The sequence below is a fragment of the Mytilus edulis genome, chromosome 3 (genome assembly GCF_963676685.1).
Source record: "Mytilus edulis chromosome 3, xbMytEdul2.2, whole genome shotgun sequence".
NCBI classification, from domain to species: Eukaryota; Metazoa; Mollusca; class Bivalvia; order Mytilida; family Mytilidae; genus Mytilus; species Mytilus edulis.
This window is the reverse complement of record NC_092346.1, coordinates 30,747,064-30,768,631: the sequence shown is the minus strand read 5'-3', so window position 1 is coordinate 30,768,631 and position 21,568 is coordinate 30,747,064. Positions and strand designations below refer to the sequence as shown.

At 31.3% G+C, this 21,568-nt stretch overlaps 3 protein-coding genes across 6 annotated transcripts in view; 2 read left to right on the top strand and 1 right to left on the bottom strand.

Annotated features, from left to right (window-relative positions):
- The window catches only part of LOC139516225 (pre-mRNA-processing factor 39-like), a 45,719-nt gene extending 37,260 nt beyond the window's left edge, over positions 1-8,459 (bottom strand). Inside the window, exons 1-4 of one of the 2 annotated variants that reach the window (XM_071306196.1) lie at positions 8,369-8,459; positions 5,187-5,314; positions 2,067-2,192; positions 537-643 (exon numbers count right to left, since the gene is read on the bottom strand). In XM_071306196.1, the coding sequence (XP_071162297.1) occupies positions 537-643; positions 2,067-2,192; positions 5,187-5,314; positions 8,369-8,417 (410 nt within the window). In that variant the 5' untranslated portion in view covers positions 8,418-8,459. Of the gene's footprint in view, positions 1-536; positions 644-796; positions 891-2,066; positions 2,193-5,186; positions 5,315-8,368 lie in introns of those variants that run through there. The other variant, XM_071306197.1, reaches the window with a different exon arrangement.
- On the top strand, positions 8,445-18,026 carry LOC139516227 (transmembrane protein 179-like). 2 transcript variants are annotated; one of them, XM_071306205.1, is made up of 6 exons: positions 8,448-8,852; positions 11,449-11,577; positions 14,411-14,495; positions 14,931-15,826; positions 15,977-17,521; positions 17,617-18,026. In XM_071306205.1, the coding sequence occupies exons 1-4, from the start codon at positions 8,563-8,565 to the stop codon at positions 15,090-15,092; spliced, it is 666 nt and encodes a 221-aa protein (XP_071162306.1). In that variant the 5' UTR covers positions 8,448-8,562; the 3' UTR covers positions 15,093-15,826; positions 15,977-17,521; positions 17,617-18,026. The 2 variants fall into 2 exon arrangements, with proteins under 2 accessions (XP_071162305.1, XP_071162306.1); XM_071306204.1 differs by having other exon boundaries at positions 8,445-8,852; positions 14,931-17,521.
- A 2,255-nt stretch (positions 18,027-20,281) lies between these two features.
- Positions 20,282-21,568, top strand: part of LOC139516223 (YLP motif-containing protein 1-like) — a 39,790-nt gene continuing 38,503 nt past the window's right edge. For both annotated transcript variants that reach the window (XM_071306186.1, XM_071306185.1), the window contains exon 1: positions 20,282-20,623. In XM_071306186.1, coding sequence (XP_071162287.1) covers positions 20,372-20,623 — 252 coding nt within the window. In that variant the 5' untranslated portion in view covers positions 20,282-20,371. The remainder of the gene's footprint in view (positions 20,624-21,568) is intronic.

Below are 21,568 nucleotides of genomic sequence, written 5' to 3'. Positions count from 1 at the left end.
TGTGACAGCAAAAAGCTTGCTAACTCATGGGAAGCTTAAGTTGTTGAAACCTTTGGATAATCAATATACTTGTTATCCACTGGTTAATCTGGTACTAAGTCCAAATAAATTTTCAAGTTTTAAGAAAAAATGTTTTGCATATGACCTTCACCATATATTTAACTAACATAATTTTTAAAACTCTTTCACTTCTTAAAATGAGCTCTAATATGTTTTTTTAATCAAGCTGAAAGTGTATTCCTTCAAGAATTAATTCATAATTTATCTAACCAGCATTGACCACATGTTTATCTGAATAACCGCAGATGACCTATGATAAGCAAACACCATTAATTCTCCACACATTGGAAAACTTTAAGAAACATTACAAATCTAGTGAATTTCTTCACAATATCCAAACCGGTTTGTTCTTACTTTAATAGTAACATACTAGCTGCACAGAATAAAGATAACATATGTTTGAAATTAATTATTTTTCTCTCTCAAATATTTGCCCCTTTTTTTTTTATTGTTTGTAAACCATAATGAATACTTACTTCCTTATATCTTCAGTGCTATCAACAAAATAAGTGACGTAAAATGATATGTAATGAAGCCATAACTCTACACAAACAGGAATGGTTTTAACTCCAGTCTCATACACCTACAAAAAATTAAAACAAGGTTCTAGTTTAGTTTGGAGAATTATTACTGACTTGACATGATTAAGAGCACTAATTGAACCGCAGACGGACATAATCGACATACTCTATATATTGTACGAATGCGACAATGAAATGACCGATCGCGACATTACCATTCATAGGATGTTTCGACCAATGTGTTAGTCGGCAGTCCATCTTCTATTCCAAGTATCCAAGGGTCAGTCCACTCCCTAGCACAGCTTACAACTAGGAAGAAATTAATTATTTCTATCAACTGAAACAGTCATGTGACAGTTTGAATATTGGCTAACATTCATCAATAAATTGTGAACTTTATTTCTGCAAAATAAAATTCATATCAAATTTTTTGGGGGTCATGACTCGAAAGGTGCTAATAAATATAGTAAAAGGTTTAAGATGTGCTGTAAATATCTCCCCTTATAATTTTTCATTACCTGTTATGTCTTCATCATATAGAATCCAATCCTTTATTTCTTCTGAACTCAAGGTCATGCTTTTAAAATTACAGACATTAAAAGAAGTTTTAAAATAAGGACTTATATTATTCATTTTTGAGGTAAAATAAAAATGTTTTTCCAGTTCAGTTTTACAACCCTGACAGATAAGAGGTGGTTTTTTTTCCTATTGTTAATAATTGAGAAAGTAAATGGGCATTGTGTTTAAGAGACAAATCAGACAACCAGACGAAAGAGCAGAAAACGGCACAAGGTCACCAAATTACAAAGTAAAGTTACTGGCATTATAGACATTATTAGGGATTTTAACAGCCTATCACAAGATTTGTGTGTGAACGCTTTGGGAAATATTACCCTAAATTATATTGGATTCTGAAACAATGAACTATTAATTCCATTTTGCATGTATCAAAAAAGGATAATATATATTAAGGTCATAGATAACTTTTAAGGCTCAATCTTCTGCCGTCAATAGGATTCCATGATTTTTGATAACACAAAAATAGACTCATCAATAACAAACTGTTTTTACAGTAAAATATTTTACCTAAATTTTATTTGCTTGTAATGTACAATAAATTGTTATAATAAAATCTTGATACCCATATAAACTTCTTATGAGCTGTAAATCTTACTATTAGGCTAAAAAATAGATTTTGTGAACTATTCAGTAATGAAGAATTAAAAACACAACACGGTTTGGCGTTCTGAAATTTAATTACTTCAGAAAAATGCTATATAAATATGGAAATTTATAAATCCTGATCTTTTCAATTCATTCCTTTAAATTGTTTCTCATTGGTGTCATCTTAATTTTTCCCATGAATGAAATCATATTGGCCATATCTGATAGCTTTATCTTTATAATGATACATGTAGTTTGAAAATAACCGACTTTCAGAAATAAAAAAAAAGATGTTGCAACTAATATGGTATATTCACCTACAGCTATAGCTTTATCAGTAAAACCATGTCGTTTTTCCATGTCAGCTTGTTTCTTCCAATAGCCATAACAGTATGCATAGTGTTGGAAAAATGCATCATAAGCTTCACGGGCATCATCAAGTTTGTTCTAAGAAAAGATAAAACTGAATAAAATGCTTTACCGTAGGTACTCGCTTATTAGTCGATCCGACTATAAGTCGGATGCCCTTTTCAGCTTCAAATTCTGAGGATTTAGTCTTGACCCTCGTATAAGTCGGACAAAATTTGGACATTTTTTTTGCAGCTGACAGTTACTGAACGCCGGTAAAACCAATGCAAATCCAGGAATTATATTCATTTTCTGCATGAATGTTTGTTTGGTTTGAATTTAGTTGATGTTGATTATGATAATTTATATAGCTTTTAATAATAAAGATGTATTTATTCCTGTTGTTTTGTTCACTGTTTGATTACAGATTAGCCATGTGTTGTTTACGTAATGCATCAATGATTTTTTAGGGTATGACTAACAACCTATTGTTTGAGAAAAGCGAACATAAACCAATATGAACCTGAAAAAATTTAAAGTCAATCAATATTTTTCACAGCACACATAACTCAGTGTTAAAAGAGCATGTACACTTCATTATTCTTATTATATTGTGATGATTAAAGGATTAAAAAAAATAAGCGAAGCTAATTAACTTTATATTAAAATAACTTCCATCTCATTAGTGTCATCTGTTCACCTATCACTGATATTTTTCACACCTTTAGTGAATACAACTCTTTGTCTCTTAATTAGGGGTTATCAATGGATTATATTGGCTTGCCAATCAATTTTGTAATCTTTTTGTTTACCTGAGACATTTTTATGAATAATATTTTGATCTTGGGAATGAATCTTAAAATTATTTTTGATTATTGTATGATTTATAAGTATTAAATTGATATCATGATATCACAATAATGACACAATAACTCCGCTGAATACATCCTTTTACATAGTTGGTACATTGTTATCTCGTTTTCATTTTGGGTTCTTGGCTCTTTCTTTTGGGTTTATGCACAAACCATTTGACCATGAAAAATACACAAACCGGAAACAGTCGGAAATTTAACACAAATTGACAGAAAAAAAGTTAACAAAGAACAAATAAAACACAAAGACAGTATTGTAGTCATTTATTTTCAACAAAAACTTTGTATTCAAGGATTTATGTAGGTTTGGCAATCACCAACGTAGTTTTGACCAGGAAATTCACTCCTGACCACTTTTCTCAAGCTTGGATTTTTCATCTGGTCTCGGGATCTCGCTTATAAGTCGGTACCCCTCTCTGGATTCTGAATTTTACTCCCAAACTTCCGACTTATAAGCGAGTATCTACGGTAGGTCTCTCAAGGGTTCATGCTTTGCTAAAATAATATTTTTTTTCATTTTTTGACATGGTGTTTGACAATGAGTAAAAAAAAAAATTGCCATGAAACCGGTTTCAGCTTATTTATAGTAGCTAGGCTACATAGAACTGTCCCTTCTCCCAACATTTCCTTTTATTTATACAAAATACCAGGAAATAGACAAAACAAGAATGTTTGTTTGTTTCAGGGCTTCCAAAAAACATTTGAGCCAGCCAGACATTTTATATCTGATCCCGATTTTAATCCCTTAAGACTAAGTCACAAAAGGCAATTATGGAAATCAGATGGCCATTCCAATGATAATGACATTAGATTAAAAAATGATTTTAAACTTTACTTTGTTTTGAATGTTTGAATGTAAACTGTTAAATTGGCAGTGTATCATTCAAAGTGTGCACATCAGCGTGCTCATATCTGCCATAGACTCTTTATTTGTGCAAAATGACATGTCAAAAACTTCATTTTCGTTTTGAAAATCACGTTTTTCTAAAACCGGATGTTGACTTGACAATGGTAAAACATGGACCGTAAACGGATACGTAAAATCCGTGTACGTTTGCAAAGCATGACTGAGTGAAGAAGCTCTTTCCACGTTATTTCTTCAACAAAATGCTTGAAATGAACGTTAAGATACAGGTATCAATGTTAATTTTAGCATTTTGAAGAAATAAAGGATGCATAATTAAATTTCCCACCTTTGCACATGCGCACAGGTGTTCTAGTTCATTCGACGTAGTTCTGACGATTTTTCATTTAAACCTTTTTAATTTTTTTTTATCAAATCATGTAGATAGACTTATTTCTTATAATTTTAATCTTTTGGACTAAATCAATGAGCTACAAATTTGGACTAAATCAATGAGCTACAAACCGCTGAAATGTAAGAAAATAATTGTGAATAGACCAATCAATTTATACGATGTCCGGTACTGAACATAGTTTACCTGTCAACTGAACAGATAGATATCACCTGTCCAACAACTAATTAGCCTTGATTAAAATTTGAAAGTATTGAAGAAGGGGTTGTTTTGATAGTAATTAATCATCATGTCACTTTTATGACTGGAAATGTGTAAATGTTAAAGGCAAAAGGTTGGGTCAAAAAGATCGTGACTTATGTTAAAATGACAGAAAAAGCCTTGAAAATTAAAATGTATATGACCGTTTCATCCTTTGCCCAGCCGGGCAAAATGTCCGGAATATATGACCGTTTTGGAAGCCCTGGTTTGTTTATGTCTTTTCAGGTTAACATTTCAACAACTACAATACCCTCCCAACTATCTGTTTTTGACTTGTATTCATGATAATTGCTAATAACTATTTTCTATATATATCATTTCTAATATTTGTTCATGTATTAGTCTGTTTTGGTGAAAGTGGTTGTATGACTAATATATTATCATCTTTATCGTCAATTAATCATCATGATCAATGTTGTTTTTATTTAATTACAGTTAATAGTTTTAAATTCCAATTTAAATTAAGAGAACAAAAATCACTCAATCATCTTCATATACAGAAAAACCTCTTTGAATGTATTTCAATATGTCTGTGCTGTTATATATCTTGTCTGCATGTTGTGTTTATGTTATTTTTTATTTGGTAAAAAGCTCTTAAAAGCTTATGTTTGTATTGTTTTATGTGAACCAAATAAAAATAAAACTTTCGTATTTGTATCTGGTTGATCGAAACCTTGTCAAGTTACGGTAAAATTATTAGAAACCTCTTGCTCAACATATTGAAGTAAATATGTCCATCCTGTAAAATCTGACACATTTTCTTTAACAGCTTTCCAATATTTTCCTAGAGTTGTATTATCTTCAACAGGTTCAATTGGTTTTACATCTTCATCTAAAAAGACATATTAAAAAATATACATATCTATGTTAAAAAACACTGAAAAGACATATTAAAAAATATATGTTGAAAAACAGTCAAGTCTGAACTTCATTAATTTGCAGTAAGTAATCTACAGCCTTAACCATCATGGAACTCTTTTCATAAAAAATGGCCCATGGGACACAGATGTATTGTACACCATTTTTAGTTTAAATAAAATTGATTAACGAGAAGTTTCAGAACTGTAAGACAACCAAAGTATTAAAATATATCAAAACTTTGCAACCGATTGTCATTTTCCAAAAAATAATGTTGGGTACAGTGTTACAATTGTTTGAAACGAAGATTTTTTTTCTTCAGACAACTGAAGTGGGTCTCATTGGAGTCTAGGCGTAACTAGCTCATTTTTTAAGCGTCGCACATGAAAGTCGAATAATTAAGTGTGAAAACTGAAAACGTAGTCCAGCGTGATGCGGAAAATTACATGCACTATTGTGGCAACGAGCACAGGAATCGGAAGTTCTATCAATAAAATTCTGTAAATAATAAGGTCGACTATCAATACTGTGCAAGGAGAAGCGGGATACTGGATTCTCACTAAACAATAAGCGGGATCTGGGATCAGTCCCACCCACCCAATGAGATAGATATGGCACAAAATGTGCAAATATATGCAATGAGACCTCCAGTGACCACAAATGCCTGTACATAGCCAAATAAATTTGTAGGTGTACAGTACAGCACTGTTTTCAAGCCACAGGTGTATGTAACTAATCAGAAATTGAAGGACTTCATGGCTGGTGGAATCCCGATCTGAATCCCGATCTAAGCTTAGCTACAACCAGATGCTGCGCAGGGCGTAGCTTTATACGACCGCAGAGGTTGAACCCTGAACGGTTAGGGCAAGTATGGACACAACATTCAAGCTGGATTCAGCTCTAAATTTGGATTGTGATTAAATAGTTGACACAGCATAGGTTTCTGACACAGAATGAATGTGTTCTAATGAACTTAAAATTTTTGTTTCTCTTAGAGCAATTCACTATGCTGTTGAATATTAATCCTCTCAAAAAAATGTTTGAAGAAATTTTCTTTTTTATTTATGAAATTTCAAATGAGAAAAATTGAACCCAATTTTTTTAATCACATCCCCCTTTCCCTTATTCCAAAACTAATCTCAATTAAAATTTCTAATGGAGTTTGCAACAATAACTACTCATTTAAATACATCATAAAATATTAAGATGTAAAAAAACTGCTTGTTATCACTGAATGGTAAAGATTATTTTAATTTATCAGTTGGTAGTAAAAAGTGAATATACATTGTATATTGTATATAACAAAGATTTAAGTTGATTGTGGACAAAGAAAGATAACTCCAATTAAAAAAAAATCTTGCTATTGCACAATATTTTGCAATTAGATATTTCTTGCTTACTATTCTGGACAAAGAAAGATAACTCTAATTAAAAAAAATTTGATATTTCACAATATTGTGCAATTAGATATTTCTTGCCATTGCGCAATACTGTGCAATTGAAAAGACTTGCTATTGCACAATACTTAATATAATAATTTTAGATCCTGATTTAGACCAACTTGAAAACTGGGCCCATAATAAAAAATCTAAGTACATTTTTGGATTCAGCATATCAAAGAACTTCAAGATTTCAATTTTTGTTAAAATCAGACTAAGTTTAATTTTGGACCCTTTGGACTTTAGTGTAGACCAATTTGAAAACAGGACCAAAAATGAAGAATCTACATACACAGTTAGATTTGGTATATCAAAGAACCCCATTTATTCAATTTTTGATGAAATCAAACAAAGTTTAATTTTGGACCCCGATTTGGACCAACTTGAAAACTGGGCCAATAATCAAGAATCTAAGTACATTTTTAGATTCAGCATATCAAAGAACCTAACTATTTCATTTTTTGTCAAAATCAAACTAAGTTTAATTTTGGACCCTTTGGACCTTAATGTAGACCAATTTGAAAACGGGACCAAAAGTTAAGAATCTACATACACAGTCATGACAGTTAGATTCAGCATATCAAAGAACCCCAATTATTCAATTTTGATGAAATCAAACAAAAGTTTAATTTTGGACCCTTTGGGCCCCTTATTATGTTGGGACCAAAACTCCCAAAATCAAACCCAACCTTTCTTTTATGGTTATAAACCTTGTGTTTAAATTTCATAGATTTCTATTTACTTATACTAACGTTATGGTGCGAAAACCAAGAAAAATGCTTATTTGGGTCCCTTTTTGGCCCCTAATTCCTAAACTGTTGGGACCTAAACTCCCAAAATCAATACCAACCTTCCTTTTGTAGTCATTAACATTGTGTTTAAATTTCATTGATTTCTATTTACTTAAACTAGTGTTATTGTGCGAAAACCAAGAATAATGCTTATTTGGGCCCTTTTTTGGCCCCTAATTCCTAAACTGTTGAGACCAAAACTCCCAAAATCAATCCCAACCGTTCTTTTGTGGTCATAAACCTTGTGTCAAAATTTCATAGATTTCTATTAACTTAAACTAAAGTTATAGTGCGAAAACCAAGAAAATGCTTATTTGGGCCCTTTTTGGCCCCTAATTCCTAAAATTTTGGGACCAAAACTCCCAAAATCAATACCAACCTTCCTTTTGTGGTCATAAACCTTGTGTTAAAATTTCATAGATTTCCATTCACTTTTACTAAAGTTAGAGTGCGAAAACTAAAAGTATTCGGACGCCGGACGACGACGACGACGACGACGACGACGCCGACGCCGACGACGCCGACGACGACGACGACGCCAACGTGATAGCAATATACGACGAAAATTTTTTCAAAATTTGCGGTCGTATAAAAAATATCAAAAAGTATGATGTGGCTGGTATCGGTTGTACTACATGTACTAATTATTTACATGTGCAAGTGTGGTTGGTTGTGCCTGTTAATTGTTAACTGGTCGTCTTCTAATTTTGTCATGCACTTAAAATTTTAAGTTTAAGATTGAACAATGTACAAGTGTCAATTGCATGCGTTATATTATTAGAATAAAGAAGGATTAACCTGGATTTGTTTCTGTTTTCACTGTTGAGTCTGCATCACCGCTCGACATTGTTGTGTACACCGGAAGTCATGTATTTGGGTCATGTGACTTGAGTGACGTCCAACTCCCGACGAACTGAAACTGAAACTAAACTTACCTCGGCTCTGGAGGACATTTTCATACTGAATCTGCACATTTACTTTGTTCTGTTGAAATGGGACTTGGGAACATACTCCTGTTAACACAAGTGATAGCATATCTGGTCTCATTTATTGTGTCATTCTTCATATTTATACCAATCGCTACAAATGTGAAGGAGTTCAATGGACATTGTTTACTTTATGCTGATGGAACGTTTGACAACAAAACTAAAGAACTAAAACACATTTCTTGGGGGAGAGACAGTGCTTGTGGTTTCAATATATTCATGGGTGTTATTGTTATGTTATTATCCCTGTTCTACATTGTGTGGGAATCAGTTTATCTCTTCAAAAATATAGATGGGTATGTATAGCCTGAACTTGGCTGAAGCTAGTATATTGCAAATATTTTTTTAGTTTGTTTTAATTACTAACAGTCAAGTAAGCTTATTTGTTGTATCTGCTTATGTGAAATGTTGTGTCTTTTTTAAGGTTGTGGTACAGTAATTGACAAGGAAGGGAGTTGTTCTTAAAGAAATTCTAACTCAAAATTTCAATCAATCTGTATTATAATTACTAAGCCTAGTAGCTAGCTGCTGAACTGTAGCTTATAATTAATTATTTATTTGACAACATTCCCCAAAGATGTTGTATTTTTATACATATACATGTATAATGTTTTGACTTAATGTTATCACGAGATGGGAAACAAATTGCAATTCAAGATTAATAATTGCTAATTATATGTTCATGAATTTGTTAAATAGATTGTTTTGAAAAGTTTGGGAATCCAATGAAATCAAACAGTATTTTTCTGCTTCACATTAGCTAAGGAAAATTGTAAATTATGGGAAAAATCTGTGTAATAAAGTGTCAAATAAAGGCAACAGTAGTATACCGCTGTTCAAACTCATAAATCCATGAACAAAAAACAAAATCGGGGTAACAAACTAGAACTGAGGGAAACGCACCAAACATAAGAGGTGAACAACGACACAACACTACAATGTAACACACACAGAAACAGACCAAGCATCAGACAAAATCCCACGAGAATAACAAATATAACATCAAAACCAAATACATGAATATGGGATAGACAAGTACCGTGACACGTCTTATCGCAATGTGAATTTACACTCAAAAATAAGAGAAAACAAACGACGCAACGTTAAAATGTAACACATACAGAAACGAACTATAATATAACAATGGCCATATTCCTGACTTGGTACAGGACATTTTTAAAGGAAACAGAACTTATATCCCCTACATACATTGTACACTACAGAATGAAATTCTATTCTTTGAACACATAATTTCAAAATTCGAAAGAAAATAGTTTTGTATTCAAATGCTTTATCTTTTATTTCATATTCCATGTTGTAAAACTTTTGGTTTTCCTTATTCACTGATTTTTTTATTTTATATGTCCTGTTATAGAATTAATGGTTTTCCTAAAAAAAATAGTTTTTTATTCACTGTATCTTTTATTTCATATTCCTTGTTGTAAATTAATGGTTTTCCTTTAATTATTAAATAGCATATGTTTATGGAAATATAAAAATATATAAAATTGTTTATAAACAAGTTTTTTTTTTGAAATGGCTGTCATGTTGATCCAGATCACCAACAATGAGTAAAAAACCTAGGAAATTTTAAGTGTGTCAATGATAAAAAAGAGTTGTCATTATTTGAGTGAGGTGATCAATGTGTAACTATTTAGGTTTATGGTGGTTTTTTTTTATCTTATTTTTATCTTTTATCAAGTTGGAATGATTTTCAATTCTGGAAAATTTTAAGAATGTTTGGTGATTACTAACATATCAAAATAGGGTTATATTATCCTTGTGTGATGGCTAAGAGGGTTAGCTGGTTCATTGACTGTGACATTAATTATTATACATCTGTGAATGTAAAATGGCTAACAAAATGTAGTTTAGTAAGTTTTCATCATACCATTCTAAACAATTTTCCAGAATTTAAAATTTTGCCAGATTCAAATAATTCCATGTTCATACCAGATATATATTGTTTATTCTTTCAAGTCATTTTAAACAGATACTTATTGCAGTTACATGTGAATTATTTACTCCAAGAAAGCAAGAACCTAAAAGTCCAGCATGCACCACATTTTTATTTATTTCATTATGATATTTGTATTTGCAATAATCATGATAATCATGATAATCATGATAATCAGATATCATTTTGTGTTATCATTATGGAAATATTTTTACAAGTTATGGTTGGACTGTTTTATAGTATAATTTAAACAAGAAGATGTCCCCAGTATACGAATGCCCCACTTGCACTATAATTTTCTATATTCAGTGGACCGTGAAATTGGGGTAAACCCTCTAATTTGGTATTAAAATTAAAAAGATCATATCATAGGGAACATGTATACTAAGTTTGAAGTCGATTGACTTCAACTTCATCAAAAACTACCTTGACCAAAAACTTTAACCTGAAGCGGGACAGACGGACAAACGAAGGGAGGAAGAACGAACGGACGGACAGACGTACGAACGGACGCACAGACCAGAAAACATAATGCCCCTCTACTATCGAAGGTGGGGCATAACAAATATATTTTACAGGTCATGGTTATATAAAAAAAAGAAGATGAGGTATGATTGCTAATGAGACAACTCTCCACAAGAGACCAAATAACACATTAAATTAACAGCTATAGGTCATCGATGACTGTACAGTTAGATTATTTTATAATATAATTTACAAGGTATATTTTACAGGTCATGGTTAGATTGTTTTATGATTTAATTTAAAAATATATTTTACAGGTCATGGTTCGACTGTTTTATAATATAATTTTAAATATTTATTTTACAGGTCATGGTTGGATTATTTTATAATATAATTTTAAAATAAAAAATATATTTTACAGGTCATGGTTAGATTATTTAATGATATACTTTAAAAAATATGTTTTACAGGTCATGGTTGGATTGTTTTGTCACAGCTCTAGTGAGTCTACTGGTTTGTCTGATGTTGTTTGGCTCATCCCTTACACTGAGTGTTGGCTTTAATGAATGGTGTGGTTTGATAAGTAACGAAGGAATAAAGTGAGTCTTCTACCTAAATGTAGGGTTTTATAAAAGAAAACAAAAAAATGATGTAACATACCGGTAGTTGAAAAACAAAAAGTGAAGGACATCACTTATTTTTGATTCTTTAGTTTAGTTTAAGAATATTTATTTATAGTGGATTGGGAAACAAGTTATTTCGACTTATATTAATTCCTTTCCACTTTGCTGGTGGGAGTGCTTCCTTTTAGCCTTTTTGTTCTTTATATCTTGAGTTGACAAACAAATATACTCTTATCCCCTGTGGTTCTCTCTGGGCACTCCTGCTTCCTCCACCAATAAAAACTCACCGCCAGGAAAAAGCACAATAGTGTTGAAAGTGGCGTTTATCACCAATCATTCAATAAATCAATCTCACCTCTAGCATGATTTATTTTTTCTTTTCTTGCAGCATTCAATATTTATTTCAATAAATCATGACATATTATAATACAAGAACAAAAAAGAAATCAGAAATAAGATAGTTTGCATTTACAAATCAGTCACCTAGAATAAGATTTGCCCACCCTCATAACCTTACAATTCATGCCTCAATGCGGCCTACTAAATTCTTACTGGGTTATCCATTTGAAGATTAATAAAAACTTAAAGTTAAGCTTACTATTTCTAATCTTAATTGTTCATTCTTTTTCGATGTAATTTTATTATACCAGAAATTGGCAAAACAACCAAATGAAATTGAATAACAGAAATATTACATTGTAGATAAATAAGAAGTTACTTGGTACTTCTTTTTTATACGACCGCAAATTTTGAAAAAATTTTCGTCGTATATTGCTATCACGTTGGCGTCTGCGTCGTCGTCGTCGTCGTCGTCGTCGTCGTCGTCGTCGTCCGGCGTCCGAATACTTTTAGTTTTCGCACTCTAACTTTAGTAAAAGTGAATGGAAATCTATGAAATTTTAACACAAGGTTTATGACCACAAAAGGAAGGTTGGTATTGATTTTGGGAGTTTTGGTCCCAACATTTTAGGAATTAGGGGCCAAAAAGGGCCCAAATAAGCATTTTCTTGGTTTTCGCACTATAACTTTAGTTTAAGTTAATAGAAATCTATGAAATTTTGACACAAGGTTTATGACCACAAAAGAACGGTTGGGATTGATTTTGGGAGTTTTGGTCTCAACAGTTTAGGAATTAGGGGCCAAAAAAGGGCCCAAATAAGCATTATTCTTGGTTTTCGCACAATAACATTAGTTTAAGTAAATAGAAATCAATGAAATTTAAACAAAATGTTAATGACTACAAAAGGAAGGTTGGTATTGATTTTGGGAGTTTAGGTCCCAACAGTTTAGGAATTAGGGGCCAAAAAGGGACCCAAATAAGCATTTTTCTTGGTTTTCGCACCATAACGTTAGTATAAGTAAATAGAAATCTATGAAATTTAAACACAAGGTTTATGACCATAAAAGAAAGGTTGGATTTGATTTTGGGAGTTTTGGTCCCAACATAATAAGGGGCCCAAAGGGTCCAAAATTAAACTTTTGTTTGATTTCATCAAAATTGAATAATTGGGGTTCTTTGATATGCTGAATCTAACTGTCATGACTGTGTATGTAGATTCTTAACTTTTGGTCCCGTTTTCAAATTGGTCTACATTAAGGTCCAAAGGGTCCAAAATTAAACTTAGTTTGATTTTGACAAAAAATGAATCAGTTAGGTTCTTTGATATGCTGAATCTAAAAATGTACTTAGATTCTTGATTATTGGCCCAGTTTTCAAGTTGGTCCAAATCGGGGTCCAAAATTAAACTTTGTTTGATTTCATCAAAAATTGAATAAATGGGGTTCTTTGATATTCCAAATCTAACTGTGTATGTAGATTCTTCATTTTTGGTCCTGTTTTCAAATTGGTCTACACTAAAGTCCAAAGGGTCCAAAATTAAACTTAGTCTGATTTTAACAAAAATTGAAATCTTGAAGTTCTTTGATATGCTGAATCCAAAAATGTACTTAGATTTTTTATTATGGGCCCAGTTTTCAAGTTGGTCCAAATCAGGATCTAAAATTATTATATTAAGTATTGTGTAATAGCAAGTCTTTTCAATTGCACAGTATTGCGCAATGGCAAGAAATATCTAATTGCACAATATTGTGAAATATCAAAATTTTTTTTAATTAGAGTTATCTTTCTTTGTCCAGAATAGTAAGCAAGAAATATCTAATTGCAAAATATTGTGCAATAGCAAGATTTTTTTTTAATTGGAGTTATCTTTCTTTGTCCAGAATCAACTTAAATCTTTGTTATATACAATATACAATGTATATTCACTTTTTACTACCAACTGATAAATTAAAATAATCTTTACCATTCAGTGATAACAAGCAGTTTTTTTACATCTTAATATTTTATGATGTATTTAAATGAGTAGTTATTGTTGCAAACTCCATTAGAAATTTTAATTGAGATTAGTTTTGGAATAAGGGAAAGGGGGATGTGATTAAAAAAATTGGGTTCAATTTTTCTCATTTGAAATTTCATAAATAAAAAAGAAAATTTCTTCAAACATTTTTTTGAGAGGATTTATATTCAACAGCATAGTGAATTGCTCTAAGAGAAACAAAAATTTTAAGTTCATTAGAACACATTCATTCTGTGTCAGAAACCTATGCTGTGTCAACTATTTAATCACAATCCAAATTTAGAGCTGAATCCAGCTTGAATGTTGTGTCCATACTTGCCCTAACCGTTCAGGGTTCAACCTCTGCGGTCGTATAAAGCTACGCCCTGCGGAGCATCTGGTTAATTTTATCGCACATTTAGTGTAAAAATATGATTGTTTAGTGATTATAAGGTTATACTTATATATTGCAGTTGTGAACTTGGAGACTTTGTGACATTTATTGAAGAAAAAGACATAAATACATCTAACTTTTACTTGGAAATGATGATGGCTCAGGTATAATTAAATATGAATTTGAAGTTATCTCCCATTGTTTGGAAGTTATCTCCCATTGCAAGAAATTAATGTTTTCACATACCGGTAAGGTTTTCAACGTTACAGATAAATTACAAAAAATAATTTATGATTTTGATTTAGATTTATTCATGTCAACTTTAATGATATATATAAATGCAAAACAAAGGAGTCTTGTTACTCTTGTAGTTATGACCCTGAAGGTTTTATTCGTTGATTGCATTCAGTTTTAAGTTGATCCACATTTAAAGGACTTGCAAGAATGACCTACAACCGTCTAACTTTTATCTGTTAATATATTCATTTAGCAAGTTGCTAAGTCAGAATCTGCAATTAATGAAATTGTAAATAAAAAGATAACTGGTGAAATAACTTAAATAATTCATTGACCCACAATATATTCATCTATTATTTCAGTTCTGTACCTGGATCTGTTGGATTTGTTGGGTTGTTTTATCAGTAGTAGCTGTCATCAAAGTTTACAGATACCATCAACAAGAGTCATTCACCATTAGTATGAACAGGGAACGGGACAGACTGTTGCAGAGAGCAGGGCATCGTCAACCTGTTGTCATGTAGGATTTTTGCAGCCTGTGTTTATATACAATATAACAGGGTATACCCAAATGCCATCATAGGTTGCATATTAAGAATCAAGTTGTACATATTCAAACTATACAAAATTGTTATTTATAGCTTCCACAATTTACAATTGTATAAAATGGCATACAGAATTGATTTTACATAACATATTAAACTTGAGAATACTCTAGAAATGAACAAAGTGTACTAGAAGTTAATAAAGGCACTGTCATCTAGTGAAATGTACAGAAGCTCTACAAGAGTGAGTCAATTTTGTGTATGAATCTGCTTAGAATCTTCTGTTTGTTGACTTCTGACTAGCTGTAGAACTGGTTACAGTGGATTTATTTTCATGTGAATCAATTTTTTATGGATTAATGAAAAATTGTATTTTTCATGGATATTTGATTTTGTTGTTTTGTCATTGTCTGTAGAAAAAATTTACTATGTTGGATATTCAAATATTTTCACCTTTATCCATGAAATCCATGAATAATTGCATTGGTACTCCGTTAAAAATAATGAATTCACAATATATCATGTTTATGTTCTTTTGTCATTTAGTGCATAGTAATCCAAACAGAAAAATCAGATGATATCTGTATTCAGATATTCTGGTTTACTAAGAATAACAGAGTACTCAATTGTGGCATTTAATGGTGATCTGTCGAGTGTCTGTCAATTCTTGAACTTGTTTCTGGACTTTCCTTGCATAAACTATCTCTATAATCATTAAATTTTAACTTGAAAACCAGGCAGTCTCAAGTTTGAAGGTCACCTTATTGTGAATTAGTCTCATAACCACTTACTGTTCTAATGGTTCTTAATGTATTAAATAGATTTTTAATGCATAATATGTAATTTATTTTGAGTGCATTTACTTCACATCAATTATTTTCATGAGTTATCTCCCCTAATGGGTTAGTTTTAAAATGTATGTTTTGATTATAATTACAAAACACAATAGTAATTGCCAACAACCAACTTGTAAAAATTACACTAAGATAAACAATAATGATAAAATAAACAGTCTGTACAGACATATAAGCTGACACAAGGTATTTGTGGGAGTGTCACAATTAAAGAACTATGAATTAAAATCTACCTCTGAAAACTACTCTTCTAATATTAAGGTAAAATCTCCCTCTTCATAAAAAGCAATCTCTCTCTTTGAAAAAAGCACACTAAGATGGAAGCAATCTCCCAAGCTGAAGAAAGCAATGTCCGACTTTGATGAAAGCAGTCTCCCATTTGGAGGAAACTATCTCCCGCTTTGTTGAAAGCAATCTATTATTTCACCCTCTTTCACCATAATTATGACAATTCATCATCAATGCATAGTTTGTTTACACAATAGAGAGTAGAATATTTCTGTTTGGGAAATATCAGTTACTTGGAAATTTGCTTTGCAAGTGCTTTAATAACATGTACAATTCTTGCCAAACTTTTTTTTTAAAATTATTGATCAAAGCTTAGGTTTACATGGCTTGAACACATTTGCAAAACCGATGATGATCAACTATTTTTTTTAAGAGTTATGTACCTTGGAAAAGTATTAATTATATGAAAAATTGCTTTTTAAGTGCTATTCAGCCTACAATTCTATAGACAAATTATAAAAAAGAACTTTTGACTAAAATCTGTGCAAAGGGGGACCTTGGAACTCTTTTCTTTTATCAAATAGCATGTGATGTTGACCTGTAAATGTGGGTTACGTAATGCCCTTTAAGGTCAGGCGTCAAACAATAATTTTCGGCTACTGTTATCGTCAAATTGGTTAAAATTTTACCAAGATTCGTCGGAGTTCTCAAAAAATTGTCGTTACCTTCATTATTGGAAAGAAATTAACGTGATTGGTCAAAATCAGTCATGTTTTTATCGTCTTAAAGAAAGTGCACATTTTACTGTCATACACCAAAATTACCGTTAACGTCATTTGGCAAGAATTTTTTCCTTTTATCGTCATGAAGGTACCACATTACGACCCTTGTAAATGATTTTTTTTGTTTTGTTGCTTTAAAATTAATATGTTCTTATTCAAGTAATTTAGAAAATCAATAGCAAGAAAATTATCATTGCTGAAAATTACAATCAGTAAGTCATAATTATATTTCAGTAAAATATGAGCTGAAATGTTCATCATTCAATTGACATGAAAACTTTATCTATTTAGGATTGAGAACAGCAATGAATAGTACTTAGATATATATGTTATGTTAGTATATCAAAGCAAGAATTTTACCATAAAAATGTACTTAATTATGTCCCTTGGCCAAATTAAATCCTTTAAAAAGGATGAAAGAGCAATGCTGGGATTGAATTTTATTTTGTATAGTTGATTCGTTGATTCATGATATTAACTAAAGATGCCATTTTTGTTGTTGTTCTGTATCAAAAAATAATTATTCTACGCTTTACGCCGTATGGTGACCTATAGTTGTTAATGTCTGTGTCATTTTGGTCTTTTGTGGATAGTTGTCTCATTGGCAATCATACCACATCTTCTTTTTTATATTTATAGAGATCTTATTTGCAGATTTTTTTTTACATTTATATACTTCTATTATTGTATTATTTTGTATATATTTATTGTATAATTATTTGTTATACCGGTAATGTAATTTTATCAATTATATTAAGCTCTTCAAACAAGATCTGTTTATCCGCAGTTTAAATTTATACAGCTTAATGCCTTAATCTGACTAAATATTATGGCCATAATAATTATCTCCCTTTGTATAAAAAATATAAACCTTTTCGGGTATGGTTTTTCTTAATTGAACTGTGTTAAACGATGTTATCACTTATAATAAAATCTTTATTACTCAAAACAATGTACCAGGTTACAGTTTTATGTGCTTATATAAATAATAGCAAAATATTGTTATAAGATTTAAAGTTTGTTTTATTAAAAAAAAATCATAAATATAACCTATTTTCTGTGTGGCTTCTTATACCCCACTACCAGCATTATGTTTTTCTATCTGTGTGTTTGTTTATTAGTTTGTTCTTTCATTCATTTGTCTGTTTGTCCATCCTTCTGTCAAGGGAAGAATTAGATATATGTTTAATTGACTTGTCATACCTGTTAAAAAGTTGATAAGTATGTTACATTATCTCTATGGGGATACAAATCTTGTAAAAAATTACAATTAATCTCACAAAATAAAAAGTTTTCTCAGACAAGTGCTTGAAAATAAATGGTTTCACATGTTTTAAGTCCTTAAAGTTTCCTTGAATCAACGTTTGGAACTTTATTTTCACCATTTAATCAAGGTCTTTACGTTTTGAATTTTCATCAGAGTTCTGTATTTTAGTTATTTTACCTTTTTCCTTTCTACTTTGCTCAATTACATGATTGGATAGTTATCATACACATAGATATAAGAAGATGTGGTATGAGTGCCAATGAGACAACCTCTCCATCCAAGTCAAAATTTGTAAAAATAAACCATTATAGGTCAAAGTATATTAATACAAAAATGTATCAAAATATAAGACTGTTTTGAAGATTGCTTTATGCATTGTTTTCTTTTGTTCTTGGATATGGTCATGAATTTGGGTGTTCAGATAGTAGAAGTGTACTGTCCAACAATTTTTTTAGTAATTCCTGAAACCAAATAAAAAGGAATCAACCTTGGCACATTTGTTTCTTTGAAGGATATTTAAGAAAGTGCCGCTACTTTTGGTGCCAATCTGAAATAACCTGTACAGGAGTGGTCTTTAGAAGGTACATAACAGATATACTCCTATGAATGTCTTTAAATAGTTATGTTTCTTGGTACCAATTACAATAAAAGAAAAGATTTTGTTTTGTTTCATGGACAGAGTCACCAATGGATTGAATAAAATTAAACAGGAATCTAACAAATCAATAAAATAAAAAAAAAACATATTTAGAGATCAACTTGAAGTTTTTGATTAATAGATAAATGCCAGTAACATTTGCTTCTAACCGAAATAAACACAAACTGCATTAGGGGATGAAAGGTAAGGCAATTTTAAATGACGAAATAGACCTCAAAAAAATACATCGAGAAAGAACATAATTATGGCTTTCAATGCTCTCCAACTTTGTATTTGTTTGGCTTTTCAACTATTTTGATCTGAGCGTCACTGATGAGTCTTATGTAGACGAAACGCGCGTCTGGCGTATAAAATTATAATCCTGGTACTTTTGATAACTATTTCAATTAAACTGCATATGTCAATATGACTAAATATGCTAAAGACAGTGTTCAGTGGCTAAACTCATGTAATGAGACAGTGGAAAACTAACTCAGAAGTTCTAAAAGAAAAATTGGACACTTAAAAAAAAAAAGGCCAATATACTGATCAAATGTTTTGACTAAACAACAATCATACATTTGAAAGAAAGTGAAATCAGTTGAAAAAATAATGTAAAATTGAGAATGGAAATGGGGAATGTGCCAAAGAGACAACAATCCGACCATAGAAAAAAACAACAGCAGAAATGTAAATCTTCATATAAAAATTTAAGCTCTTTAAAGTCACCAATTTACAGTGTGTTCCTTATAGTCCTTTTATGTTACAATTTAAAAAAAAACTATTTTCCAAATCTAAGTTTCCAAATCTGAAAGATTAATAGCAACCAAAGAAATCTTAAGTTGAAAATGAATACAAATCTTTTGACCAATTTCAATAGGATTCATGTAAAGTCTTTAATGTTTGGGGGTTTCAACCTTGTATTACTATTTTTGATATTGGCCCAATATTATTGGGTCCCATTTTTAAATTGGTCTACATTGAGGTCCAAATTTTAAGGGTCGATCCAAAATTAAACTTTTTTATACTTTTTTGTTCTTAAATATTTTACTAAATATTCTGTAATATATCACTAGTTTAATGTTTTCTTGTTCTTTTACAGCCGTTTATTTAGTTGGACTCAATTATTATTTTCCAAAAATAAAAAAGGGGGTCCATTACCCAAGCACTTATGGATTTACATTATAAGGTCTAATCAAGGATTTGTATAGTAAGATACAAATCCTTGGTCTAATCAATTATCTTTTGACTTAGAATAAGAAGTAAATGGTTATGTTTTGTCATAATATATTAAAAAGTATTTATTTACCATTTCTTTGATTTAGTCTCTATTTTAAAATTTAAAAAGGTACTTTCTTGTTCTAATTTTTATTATCCTTTGTGGTATTTATTTACACCAAGGAAAAAAATTAATGCAAGGGAGATAATCTTCAGTGTATCCGACGCCATTCCACGCTGTTTCGATTTTAAAACAAAGCATAAACCTCAAAATGTATCCCAACTGGCAACAAATGGGAGCTGCTGCTCCAGCCCAACAAATGCAATATAACCAATATCAACAGCAAATGTACCAGTGGTACTACCAACAGCAAAATCAAGCACAAAATCCAGCCGGCGTCGTACAGCCACCAGTCCCCACTAGCATGCCACCTCTGCCAGAAGCAGCCCCACCACCCCCGTCAGAGGAAAAGCCTCCATTGCCCCCAGAACCACCACCGCAACCACCTGCAGAAGAAGAAAAGGTAACAATCGCGGTCAAACACGTCTTAGTAGTTAAAAAACTAGGTATAAATAAATATTTAATAACCTATTTAACTGTTTAATGGCTATGCCTATGAGTATGACCTGATTACTGAGGCAGATTGAGGAAAATATTCATACTAAATTTATTATACACCTTATCAACTTTTGAGTTTGTCCTCACTGGAGAAAACTCGTCAAATCGCACACCGTTATGACACCATTTACTATACCTTTATACCTTTATACCTTTATCTTCGGGTCGTTACATAAGCCAAAGGCTTCTACTGACCCCTCATCTTGGATTGTCGTATATGATTTCTCATCTCATTATAATATATTTATATATAATATATTAAACTTATCAAAAAATACTTATTTAGGTGTGCGCAGCTGAAACACTTAACACGAACATATGAATTTATATAGGTTCCAATTTTCGCCATTTAATGCAGACTTAAAATTATTCAGAGTCTTTGCCGTCACCGTTAAATCTGACAGGTTATTCCACTGATCCACTACTCTAATTGAAAAAGTATTTAGTCTATGTGTTGTCTTACACTGTTTTTTAAAAAGTTTTAATGAGTGACCTCTAGTATTATTAGATGGTGCTAAAGTAAATAGGCTCATCCAGTCGATGTCATCTATACCATGCAACGCTTTGTAGACTTGTATCATATCATTCCTATCCCTACGATATTCCAAGGTTGGCAAACCCAATGAACGTAACCTGTCTTCATAATTAAGATGACAAATATTTTTTACCAGCTTTGTGGCCCTTCTTTGTACAGATTCCAATTTGCGGATGTCTTTTTTAAGATACGGTGACCAGACACATGTCGCATATTCAAGCAGTGGACGCACTATTGATTTATAAATAGTAAGAAACATATCTTGATCCATGTAATCAAAAGAATGATTAATAAGAGACAGCACTCTTTGGGCTT